The sequence below is a fragment of the Poromitra crassiceps genome (genome assembly GCF_964638095.1).
Source record: "Poromitra crassiceps genome assembly, chromosome: 8".
Taxonomy (NCBI): domain Eukaryota; kingdom Metazoa; phylum Chordata; class Actinopteri; order Beryciformes; family Melamphaidae; genus Poromitra; species Poromitra crassiceps.
This window is the reverse complement of record NC_139629.1, coordinates 24,291,531-24,304,648: the sequence shown is the minus strand read 5'-3', so window position 1 is coordinate 24,304,648 and position 13,118 is coordinate 24,291,531. Positions and strand designations below refer to the sequence as shown.

The following is a 13,118-nucleotide window of genomic DNA, read 5'->3' as shown; positions in this document are numbered from 1 at the left end:
GGTTCCACTGCACTGGGCCACATGAGCTACAAGAGTCACAGGCCCAACACTGATCAGTGACCAAGGGGCAACCTCCAGTCTGACAAATGAAGCCAGTGCAGAAAGTGCCTTGAACCTGCATTATTTTTGAATGACCAGCAGGGGGTTGACTCCACTGGCTCCAAAAAGAAGACTGATTGTATGGAGGTCATTGTGAAAATGCCCCTACTTCTCACTTTTTTGTAACCTAGCTTAGTAAACACTTTCCTAGTGAGTTTATGGTCACAATCGCTAGTTTCACAGGGGGCCCGAACCTGCGACCCTTGTGTTGGTAGGCAGGGAATCTACCACTACACTACCAAAAAAATGTGTGAGGCCAAGGTGGCTACGTCCATTAAAAATATGCAGTCTTTGTCAGTGACTGTGGCTTATCAGTGAGCCTGCCATCAAGAAACATTCACCTGTCCAAAAGCACTATTCAGCACCTGGCTTTTCAGCTGTGTACCAGTTTCTGTGGTTCACAGCTGATAAAGGATGTGACCTGTAATGACGAGATATACGGCTCCGAGTCTCTCTGGACCCTGGATGAAAACAGCTTGCGAAAGAGGCTGTGCTGCACAGCTGAAGGGTGTATCTTCACCTCTTTGAAGGTGTGAAGGGAAAAAGCACATCCTCGGCATGCAGTATGCGTGATGGGACGGATGGTGCCCTCTCCTCTGCAGCCAGCCACCCTTCGGGGGGCTTTGATCTCGCCTGCTGCAGCAGTTCAATCTGGGCCTCAGCTGTGGGAAAGAGATGGTGGGGCTTAACGGGACAGAGGCCGAGCAGACCCCAGTAGATAGCAGGTGCTGGAGCCGTGACCTCCCCGTCCCAGGCCAGCATTCCTGCCTGTCAGACCCCCTGGGTCCATGCATGCATTGTCTCCAGCCACACCATCTGGAGCCGTTTGCCCTGCTGCATTTGGTTCAAATGGGAGAGTGTCCGAAACACTTCAGGCACTCACTGATGACACCCATGCTACCACAGCAGCTTAGATTGAAAAAGATAACCCCATGCAAAGCCATCTATTGGCCGTGTTTGTCACTATGCTATTACTCGCACCCCCTCAGTTAAAGAGAAAATACACCAACAGCCAATGCCTTACAGTCCCGTGCCATTATGCACCTCAGCCAAGCAGACGTCCGGCTTCAAGCTGAATCTCACCACACGGCCCGGGGGCGATGCCCGGGGGTCTTTGGGCTTTCAAGCTAAGAGGTGAGGCAGATGAGAACCAGCCTAGGGCTTTATCTGAACTGTGGCAGCATAAGACCTGTCGCAAATATAGTCTTGGAAGCATTGATGCACTCTAGGATGCTTTTTCAGGAATTTGTTCTGCACTGCAGCTTATGATTTTATTTTTTTATTTTTTATGTCGCTGATAAACCAAAGCAATGGCTTCAATCACTGTCACTAGTTTTGTCTCCATTATTTAAAGTGCAGAATCCTGGGTGTAGAGGAGTAATCTGGTCCCCGTCCTCTCCACACCTCTTATCACAAGCGGCCAGTGATCTCCATGCCTCAGCCACCCAATGTACCGGCCAATCACATCGCTTATTCAGTCTAGTACAAATGGTACATGTCAGGGAGACTAATATTACCCCCTCGACTAGTGTCAGGCCAACTGGAACTGGAATAGTGTCAGGCCAACTGGAACTGGAATAGTGTCAGGCCAACTGGAACTGGAATAGTGTCAGGCCAACTGGAACTGGAATAGTGTCAGGCCAACTGGAACTGGAATAGTGTCAGGCCAACTGGAACTGGAATAGTGTCAGGCCAACTGGAACTGGACTAGTGTCAGGCCAACTGGAACTGGAATAGTGTCAGGCCAACTGGAGCTGGAATAGTGTCAGGCCAACTGGAACTGGACTAGTGTCAGGCCAACTGGAGCTGGACTAGTGTCAGGCCAACTGGAACTGGACTAGTGTCAGGCCAACTGGAACTGGAATAGTGTCAGGCCAACTGGAACTGGAATAGTGTCAGGCCAACTGGAACTGGAATAGTGTCAGGCCAACTGGAACTGGAATAGTGTCAGGCCAACTGGAACTGGAATAGTGTCAGGCCAACTGGAACTGGACTAGTGTCAGGCCAACTGGAACTGGAATAGTGTCAGGCCAACTGGAGCTGGACTAGTGTCAGGCCAACTGGAACTGGAATAATGTCAGGCCAACTGGAACTGGACTAGTGTCAGGCCAACTGGAGCTGGACTAGTGTCAGGCCAACTGGAACTGGAATAATGTCAGGCCAACTGGAACTGGAATAGTGTCAGGCCAACTGGAACTGGAATAGTGTCAGGCCAACTGGAACTGGAATAATGTCAGGCCAACTGGAGCTGGACTAGTGTCAGGCCAACTGGAACTGGAATAGTGTCAGGCCAACTGGAACTGGAATAGTGTCAGGCCAACTGGAACTGGACTAGTGTCAGGCCAACTGGAACTGGACTAGTGTCAGGCCAACTGGAGCTGGAATAATGTCAGACCAACTGGAACTGGAATAAGGGGCAATTTACCCCCTTATTCCAGTGGCTTTCAGAGTACCTTAAAGGGGCAGCTCACCCAAAAATGAAAATTCTGTCATCCTCTCCTCACCCTGAAATCTGTCCGTATACTGTAAGACACAGGGAGGTTGCCAGCACAGCTCAAGAGAAAACCAGTCAGCATTGACTTCAGTTGTTCTGTACTGAAGTCAATGCGGACTGCTTTTCTCTCCTGAAACCATGAAAAGCAATGGAGACACGTCTTGGCAAAAGAGAGATATAAACCTGAGTGACAAATCACGTGCCTTAAGTCCTTAACAAATCAAGTGCCTTCTTCAGCAAGTCCTTAGCTTTACTTCCTCAACTGTGGGCTTGAGGAGGCGTTTGTGAGGTGCCACGGTGAATCCAGCAGAAAAACCTGTTTGTGCTTTTTTGTTGTTATCGATGATTGTTTTGGGGCTTTTTGCCTTCCTCAGACAGGACAGTAGGCAGACAGGAAAGGTGGGGGGAGAGAGAGAGAGAGAGGGGACGACATGCGGCAAAGGACCACGGGTCGGATTCGAACCCGGGACGCCCGACTGTACATATGTTTTGTGTGAAGCACACTAACAGCCAGCTCAGGGGCCGACAGGTCGTCTGCAGCTGTGGACTCCCTCGGCCTGAACTCTATCACCTTTTTCCTGCAATGTAGGACTAATGTAATCACAGACCCCTGCAGACTTGGCAGTGTGCGAGACAGAAGCCGGGCCAGACTACAGGTATTCTAAACTGGTTACATTAGACCAAACAGCCCATCTGTCTCCCTCTGTAATTGGAGACCCCCGGATTAGGAGGAGCGGTGGCGTTTCCCAGCCAAGTGGGCTAGTTACTGTTTATTTGGAATTAATTACCAAGGAGAGTGGAAACCTCACGGCTCCCCTAAGAGCGAATCCAGACACCCAAGGGCCAGGGATGAGAGGTAGGAGAGTGCCATACCGACGCGAGGATGGCAACAGAGATGGGACAATTCGGAAGCGATGTTCAACAACTGCTCGCTTCAAAGGCTGAGGTTAGCCACCCTATCAGTTACATACCTGCTTGGTGTGTTAGAGTTAGCTACGCAGAACAAAAGCCTTTACAAAGCGTGCACTCCTCCTGGATCTGGGTTGGTCACCCTGAACTGGCAAAGTGAATGGACCGACTTGTTCAGTGGCGGTAATGGGTATCCTGGTACGCGGCCATTAGCTGCTCCGATGGTGCTTTCCAAGAGTTAAGTGAGAAGACTGGAGTAGATATCACCTAAAGCCTGGGAGAAAAGAGCACCCAACCTAATACTGACACTTCTCATGTGATCCTTTAGTGCAGTGGTTCTCTCAAACTTTTTTCATATCAAGGACCACTAATTTAGTCCACTTTTTGCCATGGACCCCCATTTGATGAGATGTTGTCTCTCGGAACCAAATCTGAGAATATTTTTTATTGATAGACATGATTTTTGTCCAGAATGCCATGAATATCCGTATTGTAGGTAGAGAGATAGATCACAGAAAAACTATGATGGAAACAGTCGTTCTTCTACATTCTCTAATTGAGTTGACTTTTCATAAATTAAGTTGAACAATTCCTCAGTCCCCTGATGGTCCCCGGACTCCGGGTTGAGAACCACCGCCTATGCAAGACTATAAAGTTTCCTCAGATATGTTGTGTTTTGCCATGCAAGAAGAACAAAAACAAGTCCACTAACATCATGTCTGTTTAGAAGCTGCTCTTTTTTTTTATTGTATCTACTAAAAAAAAATTAAAAAAAATGGTGAAGGGCCATATTTCACTGCATTTTTCCCACTATGCTAAATTTCAGTTTGCATGCAGTGAAATAAATGTACGACAAGTGACACAACGCAATAAATTAGCATATAACTTACATTTGGAAGAAAAAAAATAGTAACAGTGTACCAACATTAATACTGAATATAAAATATACGCAACTAATCACATGATGCTTCTCATTTCTCTCTTGCACTTTAGGTACAGGTATAAGCAATGTGACATTCAAACATCCAAGTTCACAGCAATGAGTACCAGTTTGAATGAGTAATTTCTGTTCCTCTGGAAGGCTCCTTATCCCATAGCCAGTGGAGGAGTCCTCCAAGCTTCAGGATCTACACAGAAACAAGTGAAGCCCAGCATTTCTTTTGAGTTCAATCGATTTCAAATGCCGTTCAGCATTTGCACTGTCTTTTCCAAATTGCCTGATTCAAGGTTTGGTAACCAATGAAATCCGCCTAACATACTGAAGGTGGCTACAAAAATGTAGCAGCAGCAAAATAAAAATTTGCGTAGTTGTTAACAGTTCCGATGGGATCCTTGCAGACTCCTACATTGTCTCTGCCTTTTTTTTTTTAGTCTTCCAAGGATTCCAGTCCTACCAAGTGTGTGATGTACTGTAGACGTTTCATAGGTGTTCCCTTTCACAACCCCAAAGCCAGCAGCAGTGTCACTTGGGTTTAGGGCGCATCCATCATTTGACACCACAAATATACGACTGGGTGAAGAAGGTCCTTTTGTTGGCAGCACAAACAACAATGAACTGTAACAATGAAAAATTCCCAGTGTGAGGTAAGAAACAGATACACACAAAACAATAACATGACCAGCATTAACCAACAGAGATATTGACGAGGATATGATTTCATATTGTTTAGATCCAGCCTCACTTTACGCTCACTGGAGAGGGGGCGGTCTGAAGCGCCCACTTGATAGCACCAGAAGCCTGGGAAGAAGGCCATATACCCTCAGAGCAGGACAGGAGGAAAGGAAGAGGTAAACATAGTACTCCGTGGGAATAAAAAAATGGAGGAGGATATAAGCACCATTGAGTTGGCTGTTTTGTCTTTTGCTGCTAGAAGAGGGACAGAGGAGATGAGAGGAAAGGGGGTAACTCTATCCGGGGGTAGTCTGTGTGGTCTGGCAAATAAATCCACATTGTGTGTGTGTGTGTGTGTATTTAGTACTGGCCCTGAACTTAAAGACCCCCTAAAGTCATGTTTTAAGATAAATAAAATACTCTACTCTGAATAATAATTTGTGCCCGATATGGATTTTCCCCACACACAAAAAAGTTAAATTATCTGCTCCTTCTCCCTCGTTAAGAAAAAAAGTCTATGAATATGCAAATATATTTAATCTCAAAAGTTCCCCTGCCCGACATAAGATGTCTCCTACTTCACTGTAAAGTCCATTCTCAGTGTATGAGCACTGGCGACTTCAAGTTTCCACATCACACTTGTGTCAGTTGAATATTGGACAGGGATTGGCTTCCAAACTATTGTGATGTCACAAATCATGCTTGTAGGCCCAACCCTTAAAGGAACACTCCGCCCATTTTCAACCAGCTTTTTATCATTAGAACATCAGTAGTATATCAGAAAACTGTAAACGGTTTTGAAGTCTGTCATTTAATTTGACAGTTATTGAGTGTTAAAGTGTGGACCAGTGACATCACTGGTCCACACTAACTCAAATTAATAACTCATTAACTCAAATCAACTCTCAATAACTGTCAAACTATTCATCATTCATCTAGTTTGACAGTTATTGAGAGTTGATTTGAGTTAATGAGTTATTAATTTGACTTAGTGTGGACCAGTGATGTCACTGGTCCACACTTTAACACTCAATAACTGTCTAATTAAATGACAGACTTCAAAACAGTTTACAGTTTTCTGATATACTACTGATGTTCTAATGATACAAAGCTGGTTGAAAATGGGCGGAGTGTTCCTTTAAGAAATGGGATTTTCAATGAGCACAGAGAAACGTTCCACCTTCAGCAGGTGAATGTGGGAAAACAGCCTTCTAGTGTCAAACTCTGCACAGGCATCGTTCTGCACAGTGAAGCTCACACATCCAACTGTATAGAACAAAAAGAAAAACACATGTTTGACTTTAGGGGGTCTTTAACTCTCGTCAGGACTGAGAGTCTTCGCTTGCTGCTGTAATTCAACATGTTAGACTCCAGGGATGTTTCATTGATGCTATCCAGCTAGACACCAGTATAGTGACTCCAATGCATTTGACCAAATGACTGAATGAGGTCCTTCAAAATGAATCCTTCAATAGTGAACTGAAAGTCCCTCCATGGGATGATTGGTTAAGGCCTGTTTGGTAGCGATCAGTGTCTCACATGGCCCAGGCACTGTCCAACAATGTCTTCATACTACTTTAGACTAATTGTCAGGGCTGACCGACACTGGGTGAACGTATGTCTTCATACTACTTTAGACTAATTGTCAGGGCTGACCGACACTGGGTGAACGTATGTGAGTGTTAAGAACTAAGGCACCCCTCTTGGGAAAGCAAAATTGATTAAAAAAAAAAAAAAAAAATCCTCCTATTACCACCTAGTATTTTCTGGTCCTTGATTAACATCATAATATAATATACAAATCCTTACATACAGTAAAGTAGCTACAGTTTATAAGGGTTTAAAGTGTGTAACTGGTTGTAAATGACTACAGTATGTAAGGATTTACAATATGTAACATTTTCATTCCAGCACAGAAACATTGAATATGAACGCTATCACATTACATTCCCTTCCATGACAGTAGGCTACTATCTGACAAAAACATGATACGAGGACAAGGTCTCAACTATGTTTTGAATTGTACAATAAATATACAGTACACTGATGGGGGTTTGTCATTATGGAAGTATTGGAGCGGTAGGTCATTGGCAAAATATTTACACAAAAGTGCACCGAAGCCAAAGTTTGTCTGCTAATAGCACCATCACAGTTGCCCACAGTCCTCCATCCCCGGGGTGCATCCTCTGTGTGTGACGTGTCCAGCACTTTGGATTCATAAAACAACAAACCAATGACAAGGAGGAAGACTAACAAATGATATCAATCATTATTATTATAATAAAAATAACATCACTAACAATAATCTTCCCAGTTCCACTTCACAGAAGTGAACATTCAAACAAACAAACAAACAAACAAACAAACGGTTGTGTCAGCATATGGGCTGAGCAGTGGTTTGGAGGGCAGGAGACGCAGGTGTGAGACAGGTACAAGCCTTACGTGTCTCTCTTCTCTCTGCCCAGTGTCTCTCTGCTTGTCTCTCCCACTGGTCCAGAGTCTTTCGGCCTTCCCTGCTGGTATTTCTCTCCCTTTCAGTGCCGTCTCAGACCGCGCTCCGTCGCTCTCTCCCTCTCTCCTTGCTGCTGCCTGTGTCTCTCTCTCTCTCCGAGGGTCAGTGTCCCTGGCACGTCTTGCAGCACATCTGTCTGAAGTACGCACGGCTGCAGAACTTGAACTTCAGTACCAGTGGGCAGTACGCCACTTTGTTTACATCTTTGCATTCTGGTGAGAGAGAGGGAGGGAGAGGGAGAGTTAAAGACAGAGAGAGAGGGAGGGAGGGAGAGTTAAAGACAGAGAGAGAGAGGGAGAGTTAGTTAAAGACAGAGAGAGAGAGAGGGAGGGAGAGTTAGTTAAAGACAGAGAGAGGGAGGGAGAGTTAAAGACAGATGACGCAACACAAGCATACAAAGGAGCATTTGGACCAGGTCACGGCAATAGAGACACTGCGGAGTGCGTCATCATTCAGAAGCCACGCCCAAAAAGGGGGGAAACAGAAACCCCCCCCTCCAATCCTGGCGTTCTCCTATGTCGCGTGCATGGTTGCGTGTTGCACAAAAAGATCGTATATACGGAAGATGAACACTCCAACTTACTTCCTTGACAGCTAGATCCACATTTTTCTTCTCGCCAATTCTCAATGGCTTCCTTGTTTTTCTCAGGAGTACAAAAAAACTTTAACTGGCAATTTTTTACATTTGTTGTCTGCGCAGCTCCACCACACAACAGCTTTTAGCTATGTTTGATTCAAGAAAAATGACGCTGGTGTGTGGAAATGAACGGAGCTTTTCCCCGTGATGGGCGTGGCCTATTTCATGCAGTGTCTCTATAAGGGCCAAGGATGAGGGATACCAGTACGTTAGGTTAGGTTGTAGAATAGCAAGGTTGTTTGCCTTGCTCAAATCTGCCCCGACTATTTTCTCCCCAATTATACTTGGTCAATTCCCCCTGCTGTCCCGTATGTTGCTCCACCCCTTCTGCTGATCTGGGGTGAGTTGTAGACTAACACATGCTTCCTCCGATACATGTGTGGTCGTCAGCCGCTTCTCTTCACCTGACAGCGAGGGGTTTCACCGGAAGTACAGTAGCGCATGGGAGGATCACGGTATTCCCCCCAGTCCCCCTCCACCCGAACAGGCACCCCGACTGACCAGAGGAGGCGCTAGTGGACTCATACCCCACCGGCTTCCCCACCGCAGGCACGACCAATTGTGTGTGTAGTTTGCGTAGACCAGTTGCGTCTGACCAAGTCGGAAGTACCGCTGCCTGGCATTGAACCCGGGTCTCCGCGCGGGGAGGCAAACTAAGACGCGCGCGTTTTCTTTTCTTTTCTTTTCTTTTCTCCCTTGCCATGCGTGTTTTATATACGTTGTTCAATTCTGTTTATTGATAGCTAGACCTAGCTAGACACATTCTCTGTAAAGTCCTGTGAATTAGGGCTATATAAATAAACTCCACTTGACTTTGAGCAGGTTTTATCCACTTTCAAAAGCGTTTCACGAATGACTAATAATATAACTGCTACATTTTCATGCATGTGAAGAAATGGCAACACTATAGCTACCTAGTAACCACTACACCTAGCGGCTAACACTGCAGCGCATTGAGTGGCTCTACTCTTTCTGATAGGTGACCTGTTACAGCAGGCCTGATGAAGCTCCCTCAGGCTTCACTCTGTAATACTCTGCAACTATACTTGGACGCAGACTGAGACAGATCCTGGCCTCATTCACTGACCGGGCTGACTGCCATCCCTACGATGCAAACACACACACACACACACACACGCACGCACACACACACACTCACACTCACACACACACACACACACACACACACACACACACACACACACACACACACACACACACACACACACACACACACACACACAGCTTGCTGGACAGGCAGTGCTCCTAAGTGCCTTATCATGATCGGAGTGTCTTCCCTTATTAGGCCTTGGCCCCTGCCTTCGCAGCAGCAAATGAAACGAGACGTTGCCTCACTGCTGTCCGTAAAGGAACAATTAGCCCTACAGCTAATCCCATTAGCCAGCCTGTAAACGCTGCTCACGTTTTCCATGCAGCCTAATCGAAAGGCCCTTCCTTCCCCGTGCATCTGAAGAGCCATCCATCATGTGTAAGTGTATATGGAGGGTCGAGCTGTTTGGCTTTGACCGAGCGCCAACTCCACTGGAAAGATTAATGTGGCTGGCACCGTTTAGCGGAGTGTGTCATCCAACACTGTTTAGGTCATAGGAGGAGAGGGGAAGATGAAGATACAGACACTTTAGAACCGTTTCAATCGCTGCTTTGTGTGAAACCAATGCACAGACGATGCATGTTCACATTCAAACCTCGGCGTTTGGAAGTAAAAGAGGGCGATGGACCCTTTTCACGGCAGCCGTTTTGAGGTGGCCAAACGGGAAGTAAAGCAGGTGTGACCCAATACCACTCACGATGGTTCCGTTCCATTTGGGTGTTCCAGTGCAGGGCCCTCATTCATGTCATTGGTTACACCTGCTTTGCTTCCTGCTTTACCACCTCAAAGCGGGGTTGCTGTGAAAAAGGGCGTATACGTTTGTAGCGTTATGTGGAAACCTGTGTGTAGTCTCAAACCTGTTTCTGCACGAGCGTGATGGAGACTGCATTAGCCAACTTGTCACGCAGACAAACAAGCTTAGCCAATGCTGTTAGAATGTGACGGCAGACAAGTCTGTGTGTGTGCATGTGTGTGTGTGTGTGTGTGCACGAATGTGTGTGTGTGTGTGTGTGTGTGTGCACGCGTGTGTGTGTGTGTTGTCGTCTCACCGTCGCCATTGGAGATGGGCGTGGCGTCACACTTGCTCTCACACTGCTGCATGGTGGTGGGCCGGAGGGACTCTGCACACTCGTTGGATGGCTGGCCGGTGTAAGACAGACACTGCACCGTCCGCATCTGCTGGCCCAGACCGCACTGCGCCGAACACTGCGTTGACAGGAAAACATATTTAGTGTATGAGGGGTGTCTCTCTCCTCTATGACCCTGGGTGGTGGGTAGAGTGTCCCCCTTTTGCCCCTAAACAGACACACTAGGCATTGTGAAGAATCCCTCCAAATACACTGCATTGCCTGATCCAATCAACCAATCATGGCCCAGCAGTCATCTTCCACTCTCACCATTTCTTCACGACCTGATTAAACAGACAGGCTGACAGTGACTGTGTTCCCCAGCTTTTCTAAAGCGAGTAAACACATTTTTTGATCGTTAAAAAAAATTATATATAGTATATTTTATTATTATATTATTATTATCTCCCATTTTCTCCCCAATGGTACTTGGCCAATTCCCCCTGCTGTCCCGGTCATTGCTCCACCCCCTCTGCTGATCTGGGGAGTGTTGCAGACTTGCACATGCTTCCTCTGATACATGTGCAGTCGGCAGCCGCTTCTTTCCCCCCTGACAGCGAGGAGTTTCACCGGCAGGACATAGCACATGGGAGGATCACGCTATTCCCCCCCATTTCCCCTCCCCCCCCCAAACAGGCACCCTGACCAAACAGAGGAGGCACAAGTGCAGCGACCAGGACTCATACCCCACCGGCTTCCCACCCGCAGACACGGCCAATTGTGTCTGTAGGAACGTTCTAACCACCAAGCCGGACGAACCACTACCAGGAATTGTCTTTGCGGTGGTTCTGTAGGCGAGTGCTTTTACCTCCACACTACCCAGACGCCCTGGAGTTAGTTCTGTTGACACGGCCGAGACTCAGACTTCTAATCAGAGTTACCAGGTCTACTGTCACTGTGAAGAGACCACTATGTTTTTCTCCACACAAGAGTGTTATAAGAGAGTAAAAAAGAAACAGACAGACATTTACAGAACATTGCCTCTTGGTTTTGCTCTGCTTGACCTGTTTTGACCTGAGGAATTTCACTCTAACTCTTTCATGACAGTCTGATGATCAGCTGAGCTACACTAGTCTGCTACAAGACAGTCTGATGATCAGCTGAGCTACACTAGTCTGCTACAGTCTGATGATCAGCTGAGCTACACTAGTCTGCTACATGACAGTCTGATGATCAGCTGAGCTACACTAGTCTGCTACATGACAGTCTGATGATCAGCTGAGCTACACTAGTCTGCTACATGACAGTCTGATGATCAGCTGAGCTACACTAGTCTGCTACATGACAGTCTGATGATCAGCTGAGCTACACTAGTCTGCTACATGACAGTCTGATGATCAGCTGAGCTACACTAGTCTGCTACAAGAGGCTAAACCAGATCACTTCAAATGAAATTACAAGGTCAAGACAACAGTTCTCTTCAGTCTTCTGTTAGTTCGGGTTTTTTTTGGATGGATGTTCTCCCAGCACAAATGCTTACAAATAACTAATAACTAATCAGTGTTCTGCTTATCCCCGGCAAAACAATAGCCATGAATGAACTAGATATCTACGCGGAACCACTAAAGACACAACACACTTGTCAGCCATCGCTATGTCTGAGCATGAGTGTGTGTGTGTGTGTGTGTGTGTGTGTGTGTGTGTGTGACGTGAGCCCAGCCATCAACAAATAGCTGCCCCCATTGTACATGGAGCTACCCGGCTTTCCGTCACCTTCAATGAGCCTCTATGGAAGCCTCAGATCAGTGGGCCCCCGCATGTCATCCCTTCCCAATTAGAGAGCCTTTATTAGGGCCCGCTGGCCGGCCATGACAGATGGTGTACGTCAATGGCGGGACTTAAGTGGGATTTGAACCAGTGACCTTTTGGCCCGGGAGACCAGCGACTCGCTAGCCGGCGAACAATCTGCCCTTTCTGACGCTTAGGGAAGCCGGCCAGTGAGGGACAGCCAGGCACGGAGAGGGCAAAGCTTGTAATTATGGCCGAAAAACAGACAGAGGTGGGGAGTGTGTGTGTGTGGGTGTGTGTGTGTGTGTGTGTGTGTGTGTGTGTGTGTGTGTGTGTGTGTGTGTGTGTGTGTGTGTGTGTGTGTGTGTGTGTGTGCGTGCGTGCGTGTGTGTGTGTGTGTGGGGGGGGGGGGGGGGTAGAGAGAGAGATTTACATGAGAAAATGCTGTGTAAGAGCAGAGCACAGCTGTGCTCTGGGAGGTATTAACCTTGGCAGGGCATGGCGAGGAGCCCTCTCTTTGATGGACAGCACCGGGGGTTATCCCAGTGATAACCCCCGGTGCTCTGCTTGGCTTATGAGGGCTATTGGCACTGATTGACTTGGAAGCAGCGTGTATTGATGTTTGTGTGCGAGCAGCACATGTGTCCAGCAGAGAGGCCTGACCTAGACTGCCTGGCTCTTAGCCTCTGACTCCATGACCTGCTGGAGCTTTACCATGACATCACCTCAAGCTCCCGCCAGTCTGATCCCAGCAGGCGGCAACCTCCGTCTTGGACAAAATTAAGCCAACAGTGGCAACAACTGTAGTTCCTCGAATGGCCACTTGAGGCTGGCTCCAAAAGAGAGTCATTCCTCATAGACCGCCATGTTAAGATGTCCAACTTATCAG

The 13,118-nt window shown here is 47.1% G+C and overlaps 1 protein-coding gene across 2 annotated transcripts in view; it reads right to left on the bottom strand.

The window, feature by feature from the left end:
• Positions 1-7,728: 7,728 nt before the first annotated feature.
• Positions 7,729-13,118, bottom strand: part of adamts6 (ADAM metallopeptidase with thrombospondin type 1 motif, 6) — a gene marked incomplete at both ends in the record, with an annotated part of 103,102 nt that continues 97,712 nt past the window's right edge. For both annotated transcript variants that reach the window (XM_083641939.1, XM_083641938.1), the window contains 2 exons: positions 7,729-7,838; positions 10,424-10,580. In XM_083641939.1, coding sequence (XP_083498065.1) covers positions 7,729-7,838; positions 10,424-10,580 — 267 coding nt within the window. The remainder of the gene's footprint in view (positions 7,839-10,423; positions 10,581-13,118) is intronic.